This window comes from Entelurus aequoreus, linkage group LG09 (genome assembly GCF_033978785.1).
Source record: "Entelurus aequoreus isolate RoL-2023_Sb linkage group LG09, RoL_Eaeq_v1.1, whole genome shotgun sequence".
Taxonomy (NCBI): domain Eukaryota; kingdom Metazoa; phylum Chordata; class Actinopteri; order Syngnathiformes; family Syngnathidae; genus Entelurus; species Entelurus aequoreus.
Window position 1 is genome coordinate 10,900,441 of NC_084739.1, and position 20,159 is coordinate 10,920,599.

At 41.0% G+C, this 20,159-nt stretch overlaps 1 protein-coding gene across 8 annotated transcripts in view; it reads right to left on the reverse strand.

Annotated features, from left to right (window-relative positions):
* The window catches only part of pax2a (paired box 2a), a 123,778-nt gene that overhangs the window by 53,689 nt on the left and 49,930 nt on the right, over nt 1-20,159 (reverse strand). For all 8 annotated transcript variants that reach the window (XM_062058048.1, XM_062058050.1, XM_062058046.1 and 5 more), the window contains one exon: nt 3,729-3,904. In XM_062058048.1, the coding sequence (XP_061914032.1) occupies nt 3,729-3,904 (176 nt within the window). The remainder of the gene's footprint in view (nt 1-3,728; nt 3,905-20,159) is intronic.

Consider the following 20,159-nt stretch of genomic DNA (forward strand, 5'->3'; position numbering starts at 1 on the left):
TGTACCCCGGTGAAAGAAAAGGAGCGGGGGATAATGTGTCATGAGACATGCACATATACATTAAATACACAGAGGATATTAAGTAAAGGAAGTTAAATGAGCTCAAATATACCTACAAACGAGGCATAATGATGCAATATGTACACACAGCTAGCCTAAATAGCACGTTAACATCGATTAGCACTCCAACAAGTCAATAATATCAACAAAGCTCACCTTTGTGCATTCACGCACAGTGTAAAACGTTTGGTGGACAAAATGAGACAAAAGAAGGACTGGCATTAAAACGCGTCTTTCTGTGGCGGCGTCGGAGAAAGTTGCACATGTTAACAAACTACGATGAGTTCGAAGATCGCTGAAATTAGTAGGACGAAACGGTGTTCGCCAAATACTCAGCATGTTTAATGTAAACAGTGGGATTTCTAACAATTAGGAAGGTTTTTTGTCGTGTTTGTTCTCCTAGAGGGATGAGGCCTGTTGAGCCCGGCCTCTTCAAAACGGCTTTTTAATGCTCTGACGCGGACACCAGACAAGGTCTAATAGCAAGGAAGTCAATAATATCAACAAAGCTCACCTTTGTGCATTCACGCACAGTATAAAACGTTTGGTGGACAAAATGAGATGAAGAAGGAGTGGCATTAAAACGCGTCTTTCTGTGGCGGCACCGGAGAATGTTGCGCACGTAAACAAACTACGATGAGTTCGAGGATCGCTGAAATTAGTAGGACAAAACAGTGTTTGCCAAATACTCAGCATGTTTAATGTAAACAGTGGGATTTCTAACAATTAGGAAGGTTTTTTGTCATGTTTGTCCTCCTAGAGGGATGAGGCTTATTGAGCCTGGCCTCTTCAAAATGGCTTTTTAATGCTCTGACGCGGACACCAGACAAGCCCTAATAGCGAGTGTACCCCGGTGAAAGAAAAGGAGGGGGGGATAATCTGTCATGAGACATGCAAATATAAATTAAATACACAGAGGATATTAAGTAAAGGAAGTTAAATGAGCTCAAATATACCTACAAACGAGGCATAATGATGCAGTATGTACACACAGCTAGCCTAAATAGCATGTTAACATCGATTAGCACTCCAACAAGTCAATAATATCAACAAAGCTCACCTTTGTGCATTCACGCACAGTATAAAACGTTTGGTGGACAAAATGAGACAAAAGAAGGAGTGGCATAAAAACAGGTCTTTCTGTGGCAGCGTCGGAGAAAGTTGTAAACAAACTACGATGAGTTTGAGGATCGTTGAAATTAATAGGACAAAACGGTGCTTGCCAAGTACTCTCATCAGTGAAGCATGTTTAATGTAAAAAGTGGGATTTCTAACAATTAAGAAGGTTTTTTGTCGTGTTTGTTCTCCTAGAGGGATGAGGCCGTTTGAGCCTGGCCTCTTCAAAACGGCTTTTTAATGCTCTGACGCGGACACCAAACAAGCCCTAATAGCAAGGAAGTCAATAATATCAACAAAGCTCACCTTTGTGCATTCACGCACAGTATAAAACGTTTGGTGGACAAAATGAGACAAAGAAGGAGTGGCATTAAAACGCGTCTTTCTGTGGCGGCGCCGGAGAAAGTTGTGCATGTAAACAATCTAAGATGAGTTTGAGGATGGCTGAATTGAGTAGGACGAAACGGTGTTCGCCAAATACTCAGCATGTTTAATGTAAACAGTGGGATTTCTAACAATTAGGAAGGTTTTTTGTCATGTTTGTCCTCCAAGAGGGATGAGGCTTATTGAGCCTGGCCTCTTCAAAATGGCTTTTTAATGCTCTGACGCGGACACCAGACAAGCCCTAATAGCAAGTGTACCCCGGTGAAAGAAAAGGAGGGGGATAATGTGTCATGAGACATGCAAATATAAATTAAATACACAGAGGATATTAAGTAAAGGAAGTTAAATGAGCTCAAATATACCTACAAACGAGGCATAATGATGCAATATGTACACACAGCTAGCCTAAATAGCACGTTAACATCGATTAGCACTCCAACAAGTCAATAATATTCACAAAGCTCACCTTTGTGCATTCACGCACAGTGTAAAACGTTTGGTGGACAAAATGAGACAAAAGAAGGACTGGCATTAAAACACATTTTTCTGTGGCGGCGTCGGAGAAAGTTGCACATGTTAACAAACTACGATAAGTTCGAGGATCGCTGAAATTAGTAGGACGAAACGGTGTTCGCCAAATACTCAGCATGTTTAATGTAAACAGTGGGATTTCTAACAATTAGGAAGGTTTTTTTGTCATGTTTGTCCTCCTAGAGGGATGAGGCCTATTGAGCCTGGCCTCTTCAAAACGGCTTTTTAATGCTCTGACGCGGACACCAAACAAGCCCTAATAGCAAGGAAGTCAATAATATCAACAAAGCTCACCTTTGTGCATTCACGCACAGTATAAAACGTTTGGTGGACAAAATGAGACAAAAGAAGGACTGGCATTAAAACACATTTTTCTGTGGCGGCTCCGGAGAAAGTTGCACATGTAAACAATCTACGATGAGTTCGAGTTTCGCTGAAATTAGTAGGACGAAACGGTGTTTGCCAAATACTCAGCATGTTTAGTGTAAACAGTGGGATTTCTAACAATTAGGAAGGTTTTTTGTCATGTTTGTTCTCCTAGAGGGATGAGGCCTTTTGAGCCCGGCCTCTTCAAAATGGCTTTTTAATGCTCTGACGCGGACACCAGACAAGCCCTAATAGCAAGTGTACCCCGGTGAAAGAAAAGGAGGGGGGGATAGTCTGTCATGAGACATGCAAATATAAATTAAATACACAGACCTACAAACGAGGCATAATGATGCAATATGTACATACAGCTAGGCTAAATAGCATGTTAGCATCGATTAGCACTCCTAAAAGGCAATAACATCAACAAAGCTCACCTTTGTGCATTCACGCACAGTATAAAACGTTTGGTGGACAAAATGAGACAAAAGAAGGACTGGCATTAAAACACATTTTTCTGTGGCGGCTCCGGAGAAAGTTGCACATGTAAACAATCTACGATGAGTTCGAGGATCGCTGAAATTAGTAGGACGAAACGGTGTTCGCCAAATACTCAGCATGTTTAATGTAAACAGTGGGATTTCTAACAATTAGGAAGGTTTTTTGTCATGTTTGTCTTCCAAGAGGGATGAGGCTTATTGAGCCTGGCCTCTTCAAAATGGCTTTTTAATGCTCTGACGCGGACACCAGACAAGCCCTAATAGCGAGTGTAGCCCCGGTGAAAGAAAAGGAGGGCGTAAAAAGGAGGAGGTTGCGCAAACCTGATTAATATTGCCTCAAATTAAAACTGATTTTTCCACACCCTTCTCACGCCATTTTTCGGTCCCCCTCCTGCACCTTTTTTCCCCGCTGCCTTTTTAATACATTCTCCTCTGCTCTTTGTGATTGCAAGTCATTTCCAATTCGTTTTGGTATTGATCTCGCCGTAGAAATCACTTTTGGTAATTAGCTGCATTAGGGACCGTATAGCGGGGCCTGGCGGGGCTGTCCCTCTGATTTATCGCCGCCGTAATTCCCCGTGATCGCACAGAGATGGAAATGAACTCAATTAGGGCACGGCTCGGGCGGCGTGGGCACCCACACGGAGTTCACACGGCAAAATTAATAGTACTGTGGGAGTCATGTAAATAAAGGTTACCCGCTATAACAGGCTGGGGGTTTTTTATCTTACTTGTGGTCGTACTAAACGGCGACGTCTCTCTGCGGCCTACCTGCTCGGGTTTGATGTGTTCGGAGGTGGGGAAGACATCCGGGTAGGACGGGCGCTCAAACACGCGGTCCAGGGCCTCCAACTGCTGCTGGGTGAAGGCGTCCGCCCGCAGGTGTTTCCTTAAACTCTCCACGCTGCCTTGAGAATCGCTGCCTGGGATCGAACCGTCTGAGCCACCTGAAGTCGGAAGGAGAAGGAATTGTTTGACGTCAGTACAAAATTGGGAATTCCTAAGCCAGAAACATACAAATAGTGTTGGAAGAGCCATATTGCACCAAAAATACCCCCAAAAGAATCTGTCTGGACTCTCAACAAATTAAAAGTCTTATATAAGTGTTATAATGAAGGCAACACATGATGTAAGAGTCTATGTTAGCTATATTAGCCTACTATCAAAATGACTTTAAACGTCTTATATAAGTGTTATAATGACGGAAACACATGATGTAAGTGTCTATATTAGCTATTTTAGCCTACTATCAAAATGACTTTAAAAGTCTTATATAAGTGTTATAATAAATATATATATATATATATATATACATATATATATATATATATATATATATATATATATATATATATATATATATATATATATATATATATATATATATATATATATATATATATATATATATATATATATATATATATATATATATATATATATATATATATATATATAAGTATATATATATATATATATATATATATATATATATATATATATATATATATATATATATATATATATATATATATATATATATATATATATATATATATATATATATATATATATATATATATATATATATATATATATATATATATATATATATATATATACAGCCCAGCCCCCGGCCAAATTTTTTTAACCCAATGTGGCCCACAAGTCAAAAAGTTTGGGGACCCCTGATATAGACTATATATATATATGTATAAAATAAAACAAAATAAAACAATACAAACTATAAACACACCTTAAAAGCACTGCCTTTCACATAATATCTACGGCTTTTCACACACACAAGTGAATGCAACGCATACTTGGTCAACAGCCATACAGGTCCCACTGAGGGTGGCCGTATAAACAACTTTACCACTGTTACAAATATGCGCCACACTATGAACCCACACCAAACAAGAATGACAAACACATTTCGGGAGAACATCCGCACCGTCACACAACATAAACACAACAGAACAAATACCCAGAACCCCTTGCAGCACTAACTCTTCCGGGACGCTACAACAGTGGTCCCCAACCTTTTTGTACTTGCGGACCGGTCAATGCTTGAAAATTTGTCCCACAGACCGGGGGGGGTAGTAAAAATTTTTTTTTTTTTTTTTTTTTTTTTTTTTTCATAAAGAAATACAATCATGTGTGCTTACGGACTGTATACCTGTAGACTGTATTGATTTATATTGATATATAATGTATATATTGTGTTTTTTATGTTGATTTAATTTTAAAAAAATTAAATTTTTTTTTATTTTTTATTTTTTATTTTTTATTTTTTTTAATTTCTTGTGCGGCCGCGGCCCGGTACCAATCGGTCCACGGACCGGTACCGGTGGTTGGGGACCACTGCACTACAATATACCCCCCCCACCCCCCCAACCCCGCCCACCTCAACCTCCTCATGTTTTCTAAGGGAGAGCATGTCCCAAATTCCAAGCTGCTGTTTTACAGCATGTTAAAAAAAATAATGCACTTTGTGACTTCAATAATAAATATGGCAGTGCCATGTTGGCATTTTTTTTTTTTTTCCATAACTTGAGTTGATTTATTTTGGTAAAACCTGGTTACATTGTTTAATGCATCCAGCGGGGCATCACAACAAAATTAGGCATAATAATGTGTTAATTCCACGACTGTATATATCGGTATCGGTTGATATCGGAATCGGTAATTAAGAGTTGGACAATATCGGAATATCGGCAAGAAAAAGCCATTATCGGACATCTCTTAAAAAAAAAAAAAAAAACATTCTCCCACCAAACATAAGTCAATCTACTGTATTTTGCCCGTAAAACACAGCCATCACACACTCTATTCCGTCCACACACACACACACACACACACACAGGCGCGCACCCCAATTGCCGTTCTCTATTCCATTCCCCCCGTGGATCTATTCCTCCCGCGCGAGTCAGGTTCATCCTCTGGCCTCAGCCGTTGAAAAAAGGTCAAGCAGCCGAGCAGAATGGCAATAACGCCCCTGAAATGGTGCCATCAGCGGAACATGATTGATCAATTGAATTCCATAGCACAGAAAAAAATGTGGGATTAAGTAGAGTATTATACGCACAATGAGTTGAGGCATGGTGTTCATTCCAAGTTCATTTCGCCTTCCCTCCTCCGCTGGCGGATCGGGCAATCAATAGCGGCCTTGCATATCATATATCACCGCCGTCTCGCCCAGGAGAGAACATAATCTGCCGCAAATTTAGAATGACAGATTTGTACGGGAGCTAAAGCCCTCATCCGCTATTGGCGACGGGGGTAGGAAAGGAGAACGCCGTACAGCGGAGGGGGTCTGGAAGGTTTTACTCGTTTTTTTTGTTTTTTCCTCTCGCCCAGACTTGATGAGTGTGGCTGTTTCATAGGCCCAGTGTTTTTCGACCTTTTTTTGTTGCGTTGAAAAAATCCGGAGGCGCACCACCAGCAGGAATCATTAAAAAAAAAAACGAAACTCGGTTGACAACCAAGCATGCATCAATATAGCTCTTGTCTCAAAGTAGGTGTACTGTCACCATCTGTCACATCACGCCGTGACTTATTTGGAGTTTTTTTTGCTGTTTTCCTGTGTGTAGTGTTTTAGTTCTTGTCTTGCGCTCCTATATTGGTGGCTTTTTCTCCTTTTTTGGTATTTTTACGTCTTCCTTTGAGGGATATTTCCCGCATCTACTTTGTTTTAGCAATCAAGAATATTTCAGCTGTTTTTTTTTCTTCTTTTTGGAGACATTGTTGATTGTCATGTCATGTTGGGATGTACTTTGTGGAAGCCGTCTTTGCTCCACAGTAAGTCTTTGCTGTCGTCCAGCATTGTGTTTTTGTTTACCTTGTTCAGTTTTAGTTTCGTTCTGCATAGCCTTCCCTAAGTTTCAATGCCTTTTCTTAGGGGCACTCAGCTTTTGTTTATTTTTGGTTTAAGCATTAGACACCTTTTTACCTGCACCCTGCCTCCCGCTGTTTACAACATCTACAAAGCAATAAGCTACCGGTTGCCACCTACTGATATGGAAGAGTATTACACGGTTACTCTGTCTTGCGCTCCTATTTTGGTGGCTTTTTCTCTTTTTTTTGGTGTTTTCCTGTAGCAGTTTCATGTCTTCCTTTATTTTACTCTTGTCTTGTGCTCCTATTTTGGTGGCTTTTTCTCCTTTTTTGGTATTTTCCTGTAACAGTTTCATGTCTTCCTTTGAGGGATATTTCCCGCATCTACTTTGTTTTAGCAATCAAGAATATTTCAGTTGGTTTTTTTTCTTCTTTGTGGGGACATTGTTGATTGTCATGTCATGTTCGGATGTACTTTGTGGACGCTGTCTGCTCCACACGCTGTAAGTCTTTGCTGTCGTCCAGCATTCTGTTTTTGTTGACTTTGTAGCCAGTTCAGTTTTAGTTTTGTTCTGCACGCCCGAGCACCCACGTGGGATTGATGGCAACTTTCAATCTTTAAAGTGATTTTCGAAAAATCAATCTTGTTAATTTTGTGGCGAGTATCTGCGATACAGTCACAGATCGTATAGCCCGGTGTTTTTCAACCACTGGTGTGCTGTGAGATAGTGCTGCTAGGATCCTGAGGAGAGTGCGGAAATATGACCAGATCACACCAATTCTCAAATCCCTTCACTGGCTTCCTGTTCCACTCAGGATTGAATACAAAGTCTCCCTACTAACCCACCAGTGCCTCCATGGTAATGCCCCCCCTCTACCTCAAAAGAACTGCTCACCCCCAAATCCTCCACACGACACCTCCGCTCCGGACAGGCTAACCTCCTCCAACCTCCGAGGACAAAGCTACGAACAACGGGAGACCGGGCTTTCTGCTCCGCCGCTCCCAGTCTGTGGAACGCTCTCCCTGACCACCTGAGGGCACCACAGACTGTGGATGCTTTTAAAAAAGGCTTAAAAACCCTTATTTTAAAAAAAAAACTTTTTTTTTTTTTTTAGATACATGCATACTAGTTCTAGCTATTAGGCTGTTCTAGTTTTTATTTTTATTTATTTTTTATTATCTTTTTATTTTTATTTTTTTAATACACTGTAGCACTTTGAAGTTGTTTACTCAATTTAAAGTGCTTTTTACAAATAAAATATATTATTATTATTATATAGCCTGGTGTGTCGTGCAAAATTATGCAACTTCACCTAATTGGTCCAAAAAATATTTTTTGCAAATCAATAATTATAATCTGCCAATAATGTGCCGTTGTGTAAAACTCGGCAGGGTAACCACGTAATACTCCATGAATTGATTAACGTGGACCCCGACTTAAACAAGTTGAAAAACGTATTCGGGTGTTACCATTTAGTGGTCAATTGTACGGAATATGTACTGTACTGTACAATCTACTAATAAAAGTTTCAATCAATCAAATCAGTCAGTCAGTAGGTGGCAGCAGGTAGGTAATTACTTTGTAAAAGTCGGAATGTGTCGGGTGAGACGAGGATGGTTTGCTGTGATCCCAATATGCGGACCACAGCGGGAGGCAGCGTGCAGGTAAAAAGGTATGTAATGCTGAAACCAAAACATTAACAAAAGGGAAAGGGAAAGGAAAAGGAAAAGGCAATGGTAATGCAAAACGGAAGTAAAACTGAACTGGCTACAAAAGTAAACAGGAACAGAATGCTGGACGACAGCAAAAACTTACGGCGTCCACAAAGTACATCCGTACAGCAGCAGGTAGTTAATTACTTTGTAAAAGTCGGAATGTGTCGGGTGAGGCGAGGACAGTTTGTTTTGATCCCAATATGCGGACCACAATGGGAGGCAGCGTGCAGGTAAAAAGGTATGTAATGCTGAAACCAAAAAATTAACCAAAGGGGAAGGGAAAGGAAAAGGAAAAGGCAATGGTAATGCAAAACGGAAGTAAAACTGAACTGGCTACAAAAGTAAACAGGAACAGAATGCTGGACGACAGCAAAAACTTACGGCGTCCACAAAGTACATCCGTACATGACATGACAATCAACAATGTCCACACAAAAGAAGGATAGCCTTGCTTGCTAACACAAAGCAGGTGCGCGGTATAGCGCCCAAAGGAAGACAAGGAAAGGAAAGCAAGGAAAGGAAAACACCAACAAAACAGGAAGGGCCACCAAAATAACAGCGCAAGACAAGAACTAAAGCACTACACACAAGGAAAACACCAACAAACTCAGAATAAGGCGCGACGACCTGGAGGAGTTTCATTGTTTAACAATTCCTGCTGGTGTTGTGCCTTTGGATTTTTTAATGAAAAAAATGTGCCTTGCCTCAAAAAAGGTTGAAAAACACTGATATAGCCTATAATTAACAAATCCAAACCAACCATGACACCATCATCTTGACTTTGTACACATTGCAAACTAGCAAATGAATGCATACTTAGTCAATAGCCATACATGGCACACTAAGGGTGGTGGCGGTATGAACAATGCCAACACTGTCATAAATATGTGCCATATACTGAAACCACACTAAACAACAACGACAAACACATTTTGGAAGAACATTTGCACCGCAACACAACATAAACACTACAGAGAACAAAAAAATCCCAGAATTCCCTGCAGCGCCAACTATTCCGGAACGCTACAATATAAACAAACGCCATTGGTGAATCTACACCTAACATCCACTGTAATGATACCAAGTACAATAGCGTATCTAGTCGCTACTACTATGATTTAGGGTTGTACGGTATACCGGTATTAGTATAGTACCGCGATACTAATGAATCATTTTCAAGCACCCACTGGCAGAAATGTGGGGTGGCCGTGCCAGCAACTTGAGGGTTCCAGGTTCGATCCCTGCTTCTGCCAACCTAGTCACTGCCGTTGTGTCCTTGGGCAAGACACTTTACCCACCTGCTCCCGGTGCCACCCACACTGGTTTAAAAATGTAACTTAGATATTGGGTTTCACTATGTAAAGTGCTTTGAGTCAATAGAGAAAAGCGCTATATAAATATAATTCAATTCAATTCAAAATGTAGATCGGCGGCTATGGGCTGTTTGGACCCCCTCGCCGGGGTGATAAATGGTAAATGGGTTATACTTGTATAGCGCTTTTCTACCTGGACACTAGTTCCACATTCACCCATTCACACACACATTCACACACTGATGGCGGGAGCTGCCATGAATGGTGCTACCAGCACCCATCAGGAGCAAGGGTGAAGTGTCTTGCTCAAGGACACAACAGACGTGTGAGGTTGGTAGAAGGTGGGGATCGAACCTAGAACCCTCAGGTTGCTGGCACGGCTTCTCTCCCAACGGCGCCACGCCAGCCTTACTCACTTCCTGGTAGCCTGGCTAACTTCCTTCTGGTCGCCTTACTAACTTCCTGGTAGCTAATAGCCTGGCTAACTTTCGGTTTCTATCCTAGATTACTTAGTTCCTGGTAGCCTGTCTAATTTCAGGTTTATTACTTGGTTAATTAGTTCCTGAGCGCCTGGTTGACTTCCTCCTGGCAGCCTGGCTTACTCCCTGGTAACTGGTAGCCTAGCTGGCTTGCTTAGTTCCTGGTAACTTGGCTACCTTCCTAACTTGTTTAGTTCCTGTCAGCCTGGCTAACTTCTTTCTGGTAGCCTGGCTAACATCCTGGTAGCTAGTAGCCTGGCTAACTTTAGGTTTCAGTCCTAGTTTACTTAGTTTTTGGTAGCCTTATTAACTACCTGGTAGCCTGGCTAAATTCTTGGTAGCTAGTAGCCTCGTTAACTTTAATTTATTTCCTGGATGACTTAGTTTCGTGGTTGCCCGACGAAAGTCCTCCTGGTAGCCTAGCTAACTTTCTACTGGTAGCTAGAAACCTGGCTAATTTCCCGTTTCTTTCCTAGTTTACTTAGTTCCTGTTAGCCTGGCAAAATTATTTCTGGTAGCCTGGCTAAATTCCTGGTAGCTAGTAGACTGACTAACTTTAGGTTTCATTCCTAGTTTAACTTAGTTTTTGGTAGCCTTATTAACTACCTGGTAGCCTGGCTAAATTCCTGGTAGCTAGTAGCCTGGTTAACTTTAATTTCTTTCCTGCATGACTTAGGTTCTGGTTGCCTGACGAACGTCCTAGCCTAGCTAACTTTCTACTGGTAGCTAGAAGCCTGGCTAACTTCCCGTTTCTTTGCTAGTTTACTTACTTCCTGGTAGCCTGGCTAACATCCTGGTAGCTAGTAGCCTGGCTAACTTTAGGTTTCATTCCTAGTTTAACTTAGTTTTTGGTCGCCTTATTAACTACCTGGTAGCCTGGTTAAATTCCTGGTAGTTAGTAGCCTGGTTAACTTTAATTTCTTTCCTGGATGACTTAGTTCCTGGTTGCCTGACGAACGTCCTAGCCTAACTAACCTTCTACTGGTAGCTAGAAGCCTGGCTAACTTCCCGTTTCTTTGCTAGTTTACTGAGTTGGTGTTAGCCTGGCTAACATCCTGGTAGCTAGTAGCCTGGCTAACTTTAGATTTCATTCCTAGTTTTTAACTTAGTTTTTAGTAGCCTTATTAATTACCTGGTAGCCTGGCTAAATTCCTGGTAGCTAGTAGCCTGGTTAACTTTAATTTCTTTTCTGGATGACTTAGTTCCTGGTTGCCTGACGAACGTCCTAGCCTAACTAACTTTCTACTGGTAGCTAGAAGCCTGGCTAACTTCCCGTTTCTTTGCTAGTTTACTGAGTTCCTGTTAGCCTGGCAAACTTATTTCTGGTAGCCTGGCTAAATTCCTGGTAGCTAGTAGCCTGGCTAACTTTAGGTTTCATTCCTAGTTTAACTTAGTTTTTGGTAGCCTTATTAACTACCTGGTAGCATGGCTAAATTCCTGGTAGCTAGTAGCCTGGTTAACTTAAATTTATTTCCTGGATGACTTAGTTTCGTGGTTGCCTGACGAACGTCCTCCTGGTTGCCTAGCTAACTTTCTACTGGCAGCTAGAAGCCTGGCTAACTTCCCGTTTCTTTGCAAGTTTACTGAGTTCCTGTTAGCCTGGCTAACTTATTTCTGGTAGCCTGGCTAACATCCTGGTTGAGTAATCCCCTCTCAGTGTGTAAAAGGGCGGCAGCCGAGAACGACGGGGCAGAAGGAGTTGGAGAGCGAACAGAGAGCGAGAGGCAGACGCAGATGACGCGGAAGGCTGAAAAGCGAACCGAGGAGCGAGCAGTGAAAGCGGCAGAGCTGGAAAGCAACCCGCAAGAGACTTTTTCTTATTGAAAAATAAAGAAGTCTACACCTGCTCGCAGAATGTCTGTCCTTGGTGGTCCTTGGAACCCACACGACAGCTTGAGACCGTCACAGTTTCATTCCTAGTTTCCTTAGTTTTTGGTAGCCTTATTAACTACCTGGTAGCCTGGCTAAATTCCTGGTAGCTGGTAGCCTGGTTAACTTTAATTTATTTCCTGGATGACTTAGTTCCTGGTTGCCTGACGAACGTCCTAGCCTAACTAACTTTCTACTGGTAGCTAGAAGCCTGGCTAACTTCCCGTTTCTTTGCTAGTTTACTGAGTTCCTGTTAGCCTGGCAAACTTATTTCTGGTAGCCTGGCTAAATTCCGGGTAGCTAGTAGCCTGGCTAACATAGGTTTCATTCCTAGTTTAACTTAGTTTTTGGTAGCCTTATTAACTACCTGGTAGCATGGCTAAATTCCTGGTAGCTAGTAGCCTGGTTAACTTTAATTTCTTTCCTGGATGACTTAGTTTCGTGGTTGCCTGACGAACGTCCTCCTGGTTGCCTAGCTAGCTTTCTACTGGCAGCTAGAAGCCTGGCTAACTTCCCGTTTCTTTGCAAGTTTACTGAGTTCCTGTTAGCCTGGCTAACTTATTTCTGGTAGCCTGGCTAACATCCTGGTTGAGTAATCCCCTCTCAGTGTGTAAAAGGGCGGCAGCCGAGAACGACGGGGCAGAAGGAGTTGGAGAGCGAACAGAGAGCGAGAGGCAGACGCAGACGACGCGGAAGGCTGAAAAGCGAACCGAGGAGCGAGCAGTGAAAGCGGCAGAGCTGGAAAGCAACCCGCAAGAGACTTTTTCTTATTGAAAAATAAAGAAGTCTACACCTGCTCGCAGAATGTCTGTCCTTGGTGGTCCTTGGAACCCACACGACAGCTTGAGACCGTCACAGTTTCATTCCTAGTTTCCTTAGTTTTTGGTAGCCTTATTAACTACCTGGTAGCCTGGCTAAATTCCTGGTAGCTGGTAGCCTGGTTAACTTTAATTTATTTCCTGGATGACTTAGTTCCTGGTTGCCTGACGAACGTCCTAGCCTAACTAACTTTCTACTGGTAGCTAGAAGCCTGGCTAACTTCCCGTTTCTTTGCTAGTTTACTGAATTCCTGTTAGCCTGGCTAACTTATTTCTGGTAGCCTGGCTCAATTCCGGGTAGCTAGTAGCCTGGCTAACATAGGTTTCATTCCTAGTTTAACTTAGTTTTTGGTAGCCTTATTAACTACCTGGTAGCATGGCTAAATACCTGGTAGCTAGTAGCCTGGTTAACTTTAATTTATTTCCTGGATGACTTAGTTTCGTGGTTGCCTGACGAACGTCCTCCTGGTTGCCTAGCTAACTTTCTACTGGCAGCTAGAAGCCTGGCTAACTTCCCGTTTCTTTGCAAGTTTACTGAGTTCCTGTTAGCCTGGCTAACTTATTTCTGGTAGCCTGGCTAACATCCTGGTTGAGTAATCCCCTCTCAGTGTGTAAAAGGGCGGCGGCCGAGAACGACGGGGCAGAAGGAGTTGGAGAGCGAACAGAGAGCGAGAGGCAGACGCAGACGACGCGGAAGGCTGAAAAGCGAACCGAGGAGCGAGCAGTGAAAGCGGCAGAGCTGGAAAGCAACCCGCAAGAGACTTTTTCTTATTGAAAAATAAAGAAGTCTACACCTGCTCGCAGAATGTCTGTCCATGGTGGTCCTTGGAACCCACACGACGGCTTGAGACCGTCACAGTTTAATTCCTAGTTTCCTTAGTTTTTGGTAGCCTTATTAACTACCTGGTAGCCTGGCTAAATTCCTGGTAGCTGGTAGCCTGGTTAACTTTAATTTATTTCCTGGATGACTTAGTTCCTGGTTGCCTGACGAACGTCCTAGCCTAACTAACTTTCTACTGGTAGCTAGAAGCCTGGCTAACTTCCCGTTTCTTTGCTAGTTTACTGAGTTCCTGTTAGCCTGGCAAACTTATTTCTGGTAGCCTGGCTAAATTCCTGGTAGCTAGTAGCCTGGCTAACATAGGTTTCATTCCTAGTTTAACTTAGTTTTTGGTAGCCTTATTAACTACCTGGTAGCATGGCTAAATTCCTGGTAGCTAGTAGCCTGGTTAACTTTAATTTCTTTCCTGGATGACTTAGTTTCGTGGTTGCCTGACGAACGTCCTCCTGGTTGCCTAGCTAACTTTTTACTGGCAGCTAGAAGCCTGGCTAACTTCCCGTTTCTTTGCAAGTTTACTGAGTTCCTGTTAGCCTGGCTAACTTATTTCTGGTAGCCTGGCTAACATCCTGGTTGAGTAATCCCCTCTCAGTGTGTAAAAGGGCGGCAGCCGAGAACGACGGGGCAGAAGGAGTTGGAGAGCGAACAGAGAGCGAGAGGCAGACGACGCGGAAGGCTGAAAAGCGAACCGAGGAGCGAGCAGTGAAAGCGGCAGAGCTGGAAAGCAACCCGCAAGAGACTTTTTTTATTGAAAAATAAAGAAGTCTACACCTGCTCGCAGAATGTCTGTCCATGGTGGTCCTTGGAACCCACACGACGGCTTGAGACCGTCACAGTTTCATTCCTAGTTTCCTTAGTTTTTGGTAGCCTTATTAACTACCTGGTAGCCTGGCTAAATTCCTGGTAGCTGGCAGCCTGGTTAACTTTAATTTATTTCCTGGATGACTTAGTTCCTGGTTGCCTGACGAACGTCCTAGCCTAACTAACTTTCTACTGGTAGCTAGAAGCCTGGCTAACTTCCCGTTTCTTTGCTAGTTTACTGAGTTCCTGTTAGCCTGGCAAACTTATTTCTGGTAGCCTGGCTAAATTCCGGGTAGCTAGTAGCCTGGCTAACATAGGTTTCATTCCTAGTTTAACTTAGTTTTTGGTAGCCTTATTAACTACCTGGTAGCATGGCTAAATTCCTGGTAGCTAGTAGCCTGGTTAACTTTAATTTCTTTCCTGGATGACTTAGTTTCGTGGTTGCCTGACGAACGTCCTCCTGGTTGCCTAGCTAACTTTCTACTGGCAGCTAGAAGCCTGGCTAACTTCCCGTTTCTTTGCAAGTTTACTGAGTTCCTGTTAGCCTGGCTAACTTATTTCTGGTAGCCTGGCTAACATCCTGGTTGAGTAATCCCCTCTCAGTGTGTAAAAGGGCGGCAGCCGAGAACGACGGGGCAGAAGGAGTTGGAGAGCGAACAGAGAGCGAGAGGCAGACGCAGACGACGCGGAAGGCTGAAAAGCGAACCGAGGAGCGAGCAGTGAAAGCGGCAGAGCTGAAAAGCAACCCGCAAGAGACTTTTTCTTATTGAAAAATAAAGAAGTCTACACCTGCTCGCAGAATGTCTGTCCATGGTGGTCCTTGGAACCCACACGACGGCTTGAGACCGTCACAGTTTCATTCCTAGTTTCCTTAGTTTTTGGTAGCCTTATTAACTACCTGGTAGCCTGGCTAAATTCCTGGTAGCTAGTAGCCTGGTTAACTTCCCGTTTCTTTGCTAGTTTACTTAGTTCCTGGTAGCCTGGCTAACTTCCGGTTTCTTTCCTAGATTACTTAGTTCCTGGTAGGACTGGGCGATGTACGGGTGATGGGGTCAGAGATCGGTAGAGCCGCCCCGCAGAAGCACGGGCTCATTTGTTTATATAGAGTGGGACTGTGTGAGGAAATGCATATGCTTGCCCTCTGCGCCCCGTCCTCACTCCATTCTGCTTTCCCGGCGGACAGGCAATATGTGTCTGGTAGTAGCCCGGAAAAAGAGAAAGAGGGAAGGGTAATATGTTCGGGGGGGGAAATAGCGGCGTTAAACAATGGCTCTCCATTTCCCGCCGGCAGAATGAAAGGCTGTGCACGTAATCGCCGGGCACACTTTCTCCCTTTACAAGTATATATTTGCACTGAAGGTAAATCCATCAATTACCATACACCTATCATATGATGATGGGGTGAGAGGTGGATATATATTTTTTTTCTTTTAAAAAAGGGAGCATGCTGGGTTGTTTCCTTGCAATTTACTGCCGCTGCTCCTCGTGCCATCACTCTCACTCCTTTGCTCAAAAAAACATGCGCTTATCTCACAAAGCCTCCTGGGATTTGGCCAACTGAAAGCCTGGAGTCTGTGTAAAAATATTTAAAAAAAAAAAAAAGTGCACATTGCAAAAAGTCAGTGTTCAAAAACAATTTAAAAAAATGAAAAAAATTAGGGGTATTTTATTTGAACTAAGCAAATTTATCTGCCAATAGAACAAGACACTTTGGCTTGTCAAGACTTTCCAAAACAAGTAAAATTAGCTAACCTCAACGAACCCCAAAATACCTTAAAATAAGTATATTTTTACTAATAACAAGTGCGCTTTGCTTGGTAGAAGAAAAAAAAAAGAAGACCTTTTTGCTCAATATGTTGAAAAATATTCTTAAATGAAGTAAATGCTAGTGCCATTATCTTGACATAATGATATGCGCTCGCCATCACAATTTTTTTTTTCCTGCCTGAAATAAGAAATGATTACTTTAAAAAAGTAGTTTTATACTTGTGAGTGTTGATGACACAGCTTGATATTCTAGTTTCAAGCATGTTTTACTCAATATAGGTCATCAAATCTCAGCAACAAGCTGTAATATCTTACTGAGATAATTTAGGACCAAAACACTTAAAACAAGTAAAACACTCTAACATAAAATCTGCTTAGTAAGAAGAATTATCTCATCAGACAAAAAATAAGCAAATATCACCCTTATTTGAGATATTTAATCCTACTTAGATTTCAGTTTTTGCAGTGTACTGTAGCTCCTGGTCGTGGTGCCTTCAAGGGCCAGATTTGGAGCGTACACAAGTATCGATATCAGCGCTGTTTTTTTTTTAGAATAGAGTTTTATTGTCATTATTACGGTGAACAGGTTCAAAGAACAACGAAATTGGAGCAGATCCCTTAAGGTGCATACACAATAATTTTGTAATATAAATATTAAAAAAAGATAAAAAAGATTAAATATGTATCTGTATATATATATATATATATGTATATATCCACACACATGCACATATCCATTCATATGCAAACATATACATATACACTAATAACATTATTGCACATTATAGTCCGAAAAAATAAAAAGACATGACACATGAGGACATGACGGACACATTGTGCTCATTTTTGGCCGATTGCTTCCCTCAACCCCTATTCGACGTATTCGGGATGAAGTACACTGCAAAAACTGAAATCTAAGTAAGATTAAATATCTCAAATAAGGGTGATATCTGCTTATTTTCTGTCTGATAAGATCAATCTTCTCACTAAGCAGATTTTATGTTAGAGTGTTTTACTTGTTTTAACTAAATGATCTCAGTAAGATATTACAGCTTGTTGCTGAGATTTGATGACCTATATTGAGTAAAACATGCTTGAAACTAGAATATCAACTGTTGCAAAGCTGTGTCATCAACACTCACAAGTATAAAACTACTTTTTTTAAAAGTAATAATTTCTTATTTCAAGCATGAAAAAAAAAATAAAAAATCATGACTTTGACACAATTGTGTCATAATTAAAACAGATGACGGCCAAATGGAATTTGCTGTTTTATTTTCAATGAAACAATAGAAAAGATGTACTCTTATAGTAGTACAGTTGGCACAGTACAGTAAACTGACAGTTAATATTTAAACATTTGATGATTTCAAACAATTTTGAACAGAAGTAGTTCATGCACATTCAGATACATTCTTTAAAATTACAATCCCCAAAAAGTTGGCCAGGGGCCAGGCTGTAAATATATATATATATATATATATATATATATATATATATATATATATATATATATATATATATATATATATATATATATATATATATATATATATATATATATATATATATATATATATATATATATATATATATATGCACTAGCATTTATTTAATTTAAGAATATATTTCAACATATTGAGAAAAGAGGTCTCATATTTGTTTTTTCTACCAAGAAAAGTGCACTTGTTATTAGTGAGAATATACTTATTTTAAGGTATTTCGGGGTTCATTGAAGTTAGCTAATTTTACTTGTTTTGGAAAGTCTTGACAAGCCAAATTTTCTGGTTCTATTGGCAGATAATTTTGCTTAGTTCAAGTAAAATACCCCAAATTTTTGTATTTTTTCCCCTTGGTTTTGAACACTGACTTTTAGCAGTGTAGAACATATTGCAAACCAGGCATTCAATCAGCTATACAGTTTTTTTCCCCTAAAACCATAAACACGGCAAACTCTCATAGGCACTAATTTTATAGTTTAGCACCTCTCTATGTGCAATTTTGACTTTCCACCCACAGTCTGAATGCTTCTGTATATATGTATATATAGTATAATATTTAAACAACACATTCAGAACATTCGTTCTCAGGACTGGACTGTGCACCTTACCTCCTTTTGCACTATTTGTATTTTCTTTCCTTCCTATGTTTTGCATATTTGTAGACTGATACTGGAGTTGCTTTTAACCCTGTAACACCCCTTGTTGTAAAACTACAACGTTACCTTTAACCATCCTAAAAAACAATCTGTTATATATTTTTTAATTTTTTAACCACATTTACATAGTCATTGGGTCCTATTGTTCAGTCTCACAAGGCTATTGGATCATACATTTGTTTATAAGTCACGCCTTCTGGCCATGAACTCACACAACCTCTTAAGGTTTCCTTCGAACAAAATCTATCTGTTTCATTGGACTGGATACATCAGATTCAAGTAATTAAAATGTCTTTTATATATTTTTTGGTTGTTATTACAATGTCTCGAGCATGTACATATGTAGTTATTGTGGAACAGATACATCAAATTTCATTTAGAGCTTGTTATATAATTGTTGCAATTATACAACATTGGGTGAATGTGGTAGTCAAATGCCTCCCACAACAACATCTAAAAGGTCAAATATTTCTTTTTTTTAGGTTTTACTATATTTTGGTTTTACAGGGTTAATCTCATTGTGCCTGTGTATCGTGACAATAAAAGGCATTCTATTCTACATTAGTGATATCTTTCATTCATTCCAAAGACGCACTCCCGCTACAAATCTTGCAGAATGCCAAGGGAGGAGCGGAAGCTTCTGCAGGAGTATAGAGTGTAGAACAGTGGTGCCTGACCTGGCTTATCCAGAATTCCGGATAGTTCCTTTTAACTGTACTGAACTTCTCTCCCCCACGAACATAAGCAGGGAGGCAACAAAACCATATTTGAAGTACCTTTCCGTTCACATTTGAGTAGCTGGGAATCGATACTGATACTCAACAGTACCAATGTTTGGTACTTCTGTACTTCATGTGTTGAAAAAAAAATGAAATTTGTTAAAATTTTAAATTTTATTTTAATTAAACATTAAATGGTAAATGGTAAATGGGTTATACTTGTATAGTGCTTTTCTACCTTCAAGGTACTCAGAGTGCTTTGACACTATTTCCACATTCACCCATTCACACACGCATTCACACACTGATGGCGGGAGCTGCCATGCAAGGCCCTGACCACCACCCATCAGGAGCAAGGGTGAAGTGCCATGCTCAAGGACACAATGGACGTGACGAGGTTGGTAGAAGGTGGGGATTGAACCAGGAACCCTCAGGTTGCTGGCACGGCCACTCTCCCAACAACGGCGCCTTATAATCCGGTGTGCCCTATGGTCCGGAAAATACGGTAATATCGGTGCATTAATATCATCCCCCTCCCTTCTAACATGAAGAATCTGCTTCGTACCATGCACTGATCCATAATGTCGTTTGTTCCGCCATTATTATCCAGAGAGTTAAAGGCCTACTGAAATGCGATTTTCTTATTTAAACGGGGATAGCAGATCCATTCTATGTGTCATACTTGATCATTTCGCGATATTGCCATATTTTTGCTGAAAGGATTTAGTAGAGAACATCGACGATAAAGTTTGCATCTTTTGGTCGCTGATAAAAAAGCCTTGCCTGTACCAGAAGTAGCGTGACGATGAAAGATTCATGGGTGAGGAAAGTGAGAGTGAAGGATTAGAGGGCAGTGGAAGCGATTCAGATAGGGAAGATGCTGTGAGAG